Source organism: Oryzias melastigma, linkage group LG6, assembly GCF_002922805.2.
Source record: "Oryzias melastigma strain HK-1 linkage group LG6, ASM292280v2, whole genome shotgun sequence".
Lineage (NCBI taxonomy): Eukaryota > Metazoa > Chordata > Actinopteri > Beloniformes > Adrianichthyidae > Oryzias > Oryzias melastigma.
This window is the reverse complement of record NC_050517.1, coordinates 19309146-19318952: the sequence shown is the minus strand read 5'-3', so window position 1 is coordinate 19318952 and position 9807 is coordinate 19309146. Positions and strand designations below refer to the sequence as shown.

The window sequence follows — 9807 nt, the reverse complement described above, 5'->3', positions numbered from 1 at the left end:
ATTTCCCTTCACCCACAATCAAACACTACTGGTGCAACAAAAATGGCGAGCAATATTGAAGCTATCCAGTCAGTTTCATCTAAGTAGGTCTTTAAATTGAAAAGATGAACTCTTTGTACCCTTCTTAGAGTAAAGTGAACAGATTCTTCACTACCTAACCAATTTGTAAACTGTTGCAAATCAACAGGAATAATGCCTGTTTACAGCCCTTTAATACCAGTTATGTCTTAATTGCGCTCAGCATGTGGGGCTAAGATAATTATAGTCTATTACTGCTTATAGGTATTTTATGATGATTCAATAGAAAGATCCATCCACAGTCTGCACTGCAGACCTGTGGGTGACATTATGATAGATGCAGCACAACTTTACCTGAAGTTTTTGTGTGAAATAATTCTGTTTTATGGACTGTAAAGAAGCATTAGATAAGGCAATCTTTCAGCATCAGAGTTGTGCAGATGGAAGTTTGTCTTCATTGTTTGATTACAGATATTTGGTCAGTTTCCTCCTGTTTTGGCTGGGAGTGTCTCTCTGCTATATGTCGCTCTATGGCAACCAACCTCAGTGCTGCAGAACCCCACCCTCCCCTCGCGTCTTTCCTCCTTGTCTGCAAAGATCCATAGCGTGAAACATTGACAGAGTGCTGCTTTGGGAGCTAACTCTGTTCTTAGCATGCCTAGAGCGAGGAGGACGCAACTGTGGGGTTTAAATCTGGGAGAGCTCAGCATGTCCGCACCCTGCAGTATGCTCTCCATGTCACTGCGAGACACCTACACTTGGCTGCTTGTGTCAGCAGTAGCCGTGCGCACTTTCACTCGCTGTGCTATTTATGGGAACCCGTGAGGTCGGCATGAGGCTGGTGGGGAGTGGTGAAGGTTTATTAAAATGCTGCAGTCTGCATCTTGCTCTAAAATGTTGAGAGAAAAGAAAGATTTGTGATTGCAGACTTGTTTTTTATAGTTTCCAACTTTAATAGAATCCCCTATAATCTAACAATCTTTGTTTATGTTCACCCATTTAGATCCCTGGAATTATTCTTTGCCAGCAACCAAAACAGCAAACTCTTGTACGGAGAGCCACCTGGCTCCCCCAGGGCTAGCAGAAAGTTCTCCTCCCCGCCACCTCTTGCTATCGCCAAGAACTCATCTCCAAACCGCCGCCGCAAGCTCTCACTCAACATTCCCATCATCACCGGGGGCAAAGCTCTTGACCTGGCTGCCCTTAGCTGCTCCTCAAATGGCTATGCAAGCATGTATTCCACTATGTCCCCATTCAGCAAAACCACACTGGACATCAACAAGCTTTACGTGTCCAGCCCTATCGCCAGCAAAATCTCCGACGAGGGGGAGGACAAGAAGGAAAAGGTGGAGGACGCTTCTGTCTGCAAGCAAGGTAGCCTGGCAGCAAGGAAAACACTGTTAAGTTTTGGTGCAACAAGCTTATCGATCTCCATTCTGCTTTGTCACAATATAGCAGATCTTTCTGTTCGAGAGGAAAGTGACAATGATCAAAACCAGAGCGATGACGGGGATGCAGAGGCGTCTCCTACTAAGTCTCCCACTACACCAAAAAACATCAAATGCAAAAACTCCTCAGGTATGTCCCCTTTTTTTTAATAGGGGATTTTTAGAAAAAAAAAAAAAAACTCCGAGATGTACAGTATCACACAAAAGTGAGAGAATTTCTGCAGATATTTATGTATATCTTTTTCATGGGACATTACAGCTGAAATGAATTTTGCACACAATGAAAAGTAGTCAGTGTCCATCTTGTACAGCAGTGGAAAGTTATTTTTTCTGCAAAATAAATCATAATAGAGGCATCAATAGCCAAACCCCTGGCAGCAAAAGTGAGGGATGTATTCACTTTTGTGAGATACTTTACTGTATGAAAGTACTGTAATTGCAGTTTGGGATATTTAAGGGGTGGAGTGTTGTCCTTTTTCACCCTTTAACACACGTGTCAAAGTCAAGGCCCAGGGGCCTGATCCGGCCCTCCAGGTGATTATATCTGGCCCTCCAGCTCATTTTATTTTATTGTTATTGAAACCCCGATGTTATCTGGCACTTTTTTTCTAACTTTTATAAATTTGACAAAATATATATTTTATGAAGAGTAAAGTATTGAGTTATTTAAGGTTTAAATTGATTTATTCTGAAATAATATTCCTTCCTTTTTATTATATTTATGTTAAAAAGTTAGGATTTTAAAGTTTTAAAAAATGTTTTTCTCTGCGCTTTTTGGACTATTTTGAAATTTACTAAGATTTTTTAGGGTATCTTGGAGTTTCAATTCAGTTCAATTCAAACAACGTTATTTATACCAGAGGGGCAATTCTATTTTAAAGTGCAGAGTGCCCTCAATCAACAAGCTAATATTTTGGCTACATGCTAGCTGTTTTGGCTAATTTAGGCTTTTTTTTAAGCTATTTTGAAGTTTAGCAGGTATTTCAGCTACATGCTAGCTGTTTTGACTAAACATTTTTTTTCTTAGTTTTTAGGCTAATTTTGCTTTTAGCTAATATTTTAGCTGGCTACCAGCATCAGTATTTTCAGCTATCAGCTTCAGTGCTTTTAGCTATCAATTTCAGCATTAGCACTAGCATCTTCAGTGGCCAAATTCAGCTTACAGCATTCACACTAGCATTATCACAGGCAATGATATATATATCTAGTTCATAATTATGTTAAAAAGTTATGGTTTTAATTTTTTAAAAATTTAGTCTTAAAGTTTTCAGTAAATGTTTATCCTGTTTGGCTTGTGACCTAAGGTGTGTTTTGGATTTTGGCCCCTTGTGTAATTGAGTTTGACACCCCTGCTTTAACACTAGAACTCCAGTGTTTGCGTTCTTTGATTTACTGTAATTTTTTAATTGTTATGACAATCATTTCAGAGCAGTTTCTGAAGGACAGAAGCGGCACGAATCAGAATCTGCTGGAATTACATTGATCGTGTTAATGGTTGAAAAGTTACAGTATGTTAAAGATTTTGTGTTTAAGCGTCACGGACGACGCCTCAGGTGTTAAAGGAAAAAAAGGTCTAATTTAGCCTTTTTATTTTTAGGACTGGGAAAGAAAAGAAATCTGAAATATGACCAACATATTACTTGTATGTTTTAATAATGTGGGAAAAACCAAAGCTTGGCTTCAGTAGGTGTTAGGGAAACTTGTGTCATAGCAACAACATCAAGAACGTGTTTTCCCTGCCGCCCACAGAAATCTTCTCTGGAGCCAAGATTATCTCAGCCCCTCTATATCTTTTAACAAAATCGCACGATAAATGCACGGTCTTGCTCAGAAAAATGTTAATTTTGTGGTATTGTCAGAGGTGGAATCCTGCGTGGTTATGATCTTACTGCGCTCAGAGGATTCAGAAATAGCAGAGTGCAGAGAATCTGTTGATTCCTCTGTTATGCTGGTATTTGGTGGCTATATTTAGCTGCAACCATCTTGAATATCAAAACCTCACTGAGAGGAAACTGGGTAAGAAAATTTATGTTGATCTCTAGAGCCCCCTAGTGGAGATTTGTGCACAGCTACTAAAGCCATTTTCAAGATGCCTCAGTATATGTATAAATATAGCAATCTTAGGCTGTTTTAAAGTCAAAGTGCTAAATATGGTTAAATGTGACTTTAAAGCCCATCATACAAAGCCAGTTAATGTGTAAGCTAAATGGTAATTTTTTTTTTTGTTTCTTTTATGTGTAGAATTTTCCCTGTTTTCCTACAACAATGGCATGGTCATGCCGTCATGTAGAGAGCTCGACAACAATCGCAGCGCTCTCTCCGCCGCCTCTGCCTTCGCTATCGCCACTGCTGGAGCCAATGAGGGGACACCTACCAAGGAAAAGTATCGGCGCATGTCCCTCGCCAGCACAGGTACATAACCTTCTTTTTTTCTGTGTTTTTTTTTTAGATCTTCTGTAACTGATTTGGTGTTTTGTTTTTCAGGTTTTCCAACAGACCAGAGAAATGGTGACAAAGAGTTTGTAATTAGACGGGCGGCCACCAACAGAGTCCTGAATGTGCTGAGACATTGGGTGTCCAAACATGCTCAGGTAGCTTTAAAGCAAATTAAAATGCAAAATCTGGAGTTTATTTAAGCAATGTTATAAATTTGGACCTATGACGAGATAACATTATTACAATCAAAATACTTAGATCACCTAACAAATGCCATCATAGCACAATATCATCACACATTGTTATAGGTTGGCCCCAGTGTTTGAATGAGACTGTGACTGTAAAGTGTAAGGCACTTTAGACTTTCTAAGAAGGTAGTAGAACCATAGAAGCATACACCATTTACCACTTACATTAAATGGTTACAATTCCCATTAATGTTGTTGTTGGGTGCACCAAGAGAAGCCATTTGAAGTGGTTTAGGCATCTATTTCAGATGCTCCCTGGGTATGCAGGCCTGTTCACTCTGGAGGGACCTGGCTGTAGACAAAATGGAGCCTGATATCTTCGTCCGGAAGTAGAAATTATACAATTTACCCTAATCCTAACCCAAAATCTAAGCGGAAAGCGTTCAAAGTTGTGGTAAAAAAACTTTTGTTAAAACTCAAAAAAAGAATCGTGAAAAGTTTTTTTCAAGCAATATAAGCGGACTTCCAGTTCTGGTCACGAATGTCTATGTCTGCAGCCAGGTCCTCTTGGGAGGAAGAACCAAGATACACTGGAGAGACTCTGTCTCTCATCTGGTCTGGCAGCACATTGGTTTGCTGCTCCAATGGTTGGACAAAAGCGTCACAACATCAAACTCAAAACTTGATTTCACTCACTCAAATGAGCTCAAACACACAGACTGATTACACACAATATAAACCCAATAATAGGACAGAATCTAATGCCAGATGTCACATCTAAATCTAGAACAAAACAAGACAGACATTATATCATTACACAGCAAACACACACTGTGATTACACACAATATTATTACACAACTCTGACGTGACATTAAGCTTCTTGGATGTGTGTGGTTTGTGTCACTTCAGGACTTTGAAAGCAACAATGAGCTGAAAACTAAAGTCATCGCCTTCCTTGAGGAAGTGATGCATGACCCTGAACTGTTAACACAGGAGAGGAAAGCAGCAGCCAACATCATCAGGTATGGCTGTGTGTCAACTGGCTGTCAGACTAAAATGTGTTACTAAATAATCAATTAGAATCCGTTTTCTTTGTTATATTTAGATCATATTTGTCTGGGACTGGTTGTTAGAAACATGCCATAAAGTTGTCTTTGTAGACCAATAGCAATAAATTACTACTTATTGTAAAAAAAATGCCATGAGAAAAAGTACATTTGTATTTTAAAGAAAAGAGCTATTTGATTAAATTGATTATCTGTTCCTGACCTGGGATGTATTTCTTGTTGGATTGTAATTTCCTCAATTTTCCATTTAGGAATTAATAATAAGTTCTGACTCTTAGCTGGTTTGGCTTCATCTTCAACAACCTAAACTTTGTTTTCCTTTTTGCCAGGACTTTAACTCAGGAAGATCATGGTGACAATCAGATCACCACAGAGGACGTAACACAACTGGTAAGTGAAGTCTGAGAAGCAGTTACATTGTATTCTATTGTTCATAGATTATAACCTAAAGGGTTTGGACTGCAATGGTTTTTAAATTTGTCCTTGTGAAGCTATAAGATACTTTTTTATCCATTATTTCTCTTTTTTTTAAGTGTAAGAATAGATTCTTGTACCAGATATTCATTTGATTTGAGGCTCTGAAATAAAAACTATAAATACCAATAAAGAATACATACTTTACTTATATTTACAGCTGTAGCTTTACTTGAGGCAAACTGTTCACATTAAACACCCACTTAGATCATTTTTAATCAAATCTAAGTGTTCCAAGTGTTTTTTAATCATGATTTTGCTGTTTTTTAGCCACAAAAAAGTGTCTGTTTTTTTAATATAGTATCTGAACATAGTTTCTGCTGAGCAGCAGTAGTTAATTTGAAAATCACCTCTAAATTGTGGGCAAAACCATCACATGGAGCAAAAATTGAAAAAAAATTGAATCAAGAAATACTTAGGACATTTTAAGCTTAATTTCTAAATAAATGTCCTCCATCATGAGAAAAATGCCATCAGAACATTTTAAAAACATTAAAAAATGATTTTCATGAGAGTGGATCTTTCAAAGTAAAACAAAAATGACAAAAAAAATTCTTATTACAAAATAACACTAAATAAATAGGTCCTATCCTCAAAAACATGGTTTAACTAGAAACGCAACCCCTACCTGTGTCTATTAACAACATTTAAATTGATAACTATTTGATATTCTTTAGTTTGGGCTGTTATTATATATAAAAACTGATTTTTTACCATCTCAACTCCTGATCTTCCAATGATTAAACATGATGTAATTCTACTGCTAATGAGGTTTTGTAGAATTTAAGATTGGCTTCAACATTTAAAGTCCCACTTCAATCATATTTTAATCTTTTGTAAAAGCATTCCCATTGGTCTTTTAATTATGATTATGCTGTCTTTTGCCAAAATTAAGAAAACAGTTGTTTTGTAGAGTATATTTTCTGCAGAGCAGCAGTAGTTCATCAGAAATTTGCAGCACAGAGAAAGCCCGCCCTCATTTCCCATTATTCATCTGTTTACACCCTCTCCTGCTAGCTTACAGCACCTCACAACTCCAATCAAAGAGTATTGGTACAACAAAAATGGACAGAAAAATTGGAGCTATCCTATTGGAGCCAGATGCCAGCTCAGACGAGGAAAACAAGACATATTTGGATCTAGTCACCTTGAGGCATATGCAGCAGAATGCAGTAGAGCAGAGAGCTTGCCATTTTAGGCACTACATCACATCTCCAAGCCTTTTCCAACTTTATTATTTTCGTCTCCTCCTTCAGGATTTTAATGAAGAAATACTTTTAAACTTAATTTTCCATTGTAAGAAAAATGAACATGTTAAAAACACCAAAAACACATTTTTATCAGAGTTTAAATGTTTGAATGTTTTGTGTGTCTCAGGTTGGAGGGGGTAAAGCTGAACCCTTTGAGAGCCACTCTGCACTGGAGATTGCAGAGCAGCTGACTCTACTGGACCACTTGGTGTTCAAAGTCATCCCATACGAGTGAGTCTTCTAACAGCTCAACTAAACTAACTAATGGTCAAGAAGAGAAACTTATTATTTTCTGATTAGGGAGTTCTTTGGTCTAGGCTGGATGAAGAATGACAAAAATGAGAAGACGCCGTACATCATGAGAACAACAAAGCACTTCAATGATGTACGTTTTTATCAAATTCTGCAAATCTCTTCCTGTTCCAGGAATTACTTTATTCTAAGCAATGATTTGATTTTTCCGCCTCCCAGATGAGTGACCTGATAGCGACAGAGATCTTACGGAGTGAAGACGTTGTGACCCGAGTATCAGTCATTGAGAAATGGGTAGCGGTGGCGGACATCTGCCGCTGTTTGCATAACTACAACGCCGTGCTGGAGATCACCTCCTCCCTCAACCGCAGCTCTGTTTTCCGCCTGAAGAAAACTTGGCTCAAAGTTTCCAAGCAGGTGATTGTTTCTCCATCATTGTGTTCTAGCTGAGTGCACAGCGTTTGCATTAAAATCTTTCTTTTTTCTAGACAAAAGCCTTAATTGACAAGCTGCAGAAGTTGGTATCATCCGACGGGAGGTTCAAAAACCTGAGAGAAGCTTTGAAGAAGTGAGTAAATTAGAAACAGAATAGGAAAAACAAAACAAGTGGATGATATATATATTTTTTATTTTACCCTCCACCAGTTGTGATCCTCCTTGCGTGCCCTATCTGGGGATGTACCTCAGTGATTTGGCTTTCATTGAAGAGGGAACACCAAATTACACCGAAGACAACCTGGTCAACTTCTCAAAGATGAGAATGGTGAGATGTCTAGTGACTAACAATGGAAATTGTGTAGGAAAATTCATAACACCCGTTACTCTTTTTGTCCTTTTAAGATTTCTCACATCATCAGAGAAATCCGGCAGTTTCAGCAAACTGCATACAAGATTGATCTTCAACCAAAGGTAAGTCAGTTCTTGTCCTAAAGATCCTGGTTCTTGTGGCCTCAACGGTGGTTTAGAAACAAATCTAAGGGGTCAGAGTGATTTCATAAAAGTAGAAAATGAAAATAACCAATTTCCCCCTAAAATCATGCATAACATAGTGCAACACTGAACATCCTAACTCCTAGGAGTTTTTAAGGGACCTTAAAAAACTATTTCGGACAAGTCTACCCCTCCAAATACCCTTACAGTTGTAGGAGTAGCAAGAAGCCATAGGGGTAGGGGAGGAATTTGAATTCATCCTGAGAATCAGAGCATTTCGTTAGGAGAATTGTCCATTGGAGCAATCAGTAATTGTTCCTTTTTTTAAATAAATAATTGCGTGAGAAGTGAAACCACCAAGGTCGCAAATGCAGGACGATAAATTGTAGGACGTTTTAATCCAACAAGAACCATACTCAAATCCTAAACAAAATAAAAGCTTTAAAGAGGAACTACTTATCTTAAACTTAACTATACAGAAAACACACAGCAAGTCTGCAGAGAACCAGAAGAAAAATAGACCCAAAAAAACACAGACCAAAAGTTACGCATATACCGGTAACTACTTTTCTATGACTGCCAGTTCCCGGTCCCTTGGGTTCCTTGGGTCCCTTGGGTCCCTTGTGTTCTTGCGAGAAGAGTTTGGGACCGTGCTCCCGGCGCCACATCACTATAGCCTCATGTGGGTCACCAGGAGGTCAACAGGGACTTTCAGTAAATTCTTGAACAACGCATAGGCAAGAAGGATCGTTCAATGGTTGAAGCACCGTCTCTGGTGGTCAGGAGGAATGGAATAGAAACATAATTACTTGTTTTTCTTGTGTTCACTGTGTGGCCCAGTAATAGTCTATGGCAAGCGAAAGGGGTCAAAATTCGCTAGGATAAGCGCAGTAAAAAATGGCGTTATTGGCCAAGAAAAACACTGCTTTTCACACGTGTTTTAAAAGTAGCTCCTAAATTACGCCATCTTGTGTTGTCCTGTAACGGCTGTAAAAAGCTGAGTTTTTCTTGGCTAAAATGCAGTTTTTTTTTTATGGTGCTTTTGCGGCGATTATTGACGCCTTTCACTTGCCATAAGGACTGAAAACCTGTACAAGTAGTGAAATATTCCTCTTCTCATCAGATATTTTATCCTAAAATGACTGAAATGGGCTTAGAAAAAGAAAAAAAAAGGCTTGCATGGAGCAAAAACGGTACAGGTCATACTGAGAGTCACGCGTCCAAATCAGCAACAGTGGACTGATTTAAACTTGAAAATCAAAGAAAACGTATGAAATAAAAGGGTAAAGGATCTTGAAATTTAGTATAAACTGCTTTTAGATTAGGAGCCTGGCGCTCTCAATCTGGTACGTCCCCATAAGTTGTCCCATAAAAACCAGAACCAGGAGGCTGAAACCTGAATGTAAACATGAAATCTAAAGGCATGAAAGAGCATTGGCAGTCCTTAAGAGGTTTAAAAAACTACATGTCCTCTGTGCTCATGCAGGCTTCTGAAAAGATTTCCAACTGTTTTCTCCTAACAATGTCAGGCCAAACTTGTATTTACTGTTATTGTTTTTTGACTCCCTAGAGAGACAGTTATCAGATAGTTATCAGAAATTGAGCATATTTGTGAGTATATGGTGAGTTTTATTTTTTGAAAGTGGGTGTGTATAGGCTAATTTTATTTTAATATGCACTCACTTGTGTTATGTAAAGCCCTTTATGTTGCAGATAGCAAATTAGAATTGTAAGGATGTTAT

The 9807-nt window shown here is 38.3% G+C and overlaps 1 protein-coding gene across 2 annotated transcripts in view; it reads left to right on the top strand.

The window, feature by feature from the left end:
- rasgrf1 (Ras protein specific guanine nucleotide releasing factor 1) overlaps positions 1 to 9807 on the top strand; it is a 28742-nt gene that overhangs the window by 15960 nt on the left and 2975 nt on the right. Inside the window, exons 15-26 of one of the 2 annotated variants that reach the window (XM_024282361.2) lie at positions 1022 to 1392; positions 1477 to 1596; positions 3708 to 3878; positions 3951 to 4057; positions 5002 to 5114; positions 5489 to 5549; positions 7011 to 7114; positions 7184 to 7268; positions 7355 to 7552; positions 7624 to 7703; positions 7781 to 7898; positions 7976 to 8044. In XM_024282361.2, the coding sequence (XP_024138129.1) occupies positions 1022 to 1392; positions 1477 to 1596; positions 3708 to 3878; positions 3951 to 4057; positions 5002 to 5114; positions 5489 to 5549; positions 7011 to 7114; positions 7184 to 7268; positions 7355 to 7552; positions 7624 to 7703; positions 7781 to 7898; positions 7976 to 8044 (1597 nt within the window). Of the gene's footprint in view, positions 1 to 1021; positions 1393 to 1473; positions 1597 to 3707; positions 3879 to 3950; positions 4058 to 5001; positions 5115 to 5488; positions 5550 to 7010; positions 7115 to 7183; positions 7269 to 7354; positions 7553 to 7623; positions 7704 to 7780; positions 7899 to 7975; positions 8045 to 9807 lie in introns of both variants that reach the window. The other variant, XM_024282360.2, reaches the window with a different exon arrangement.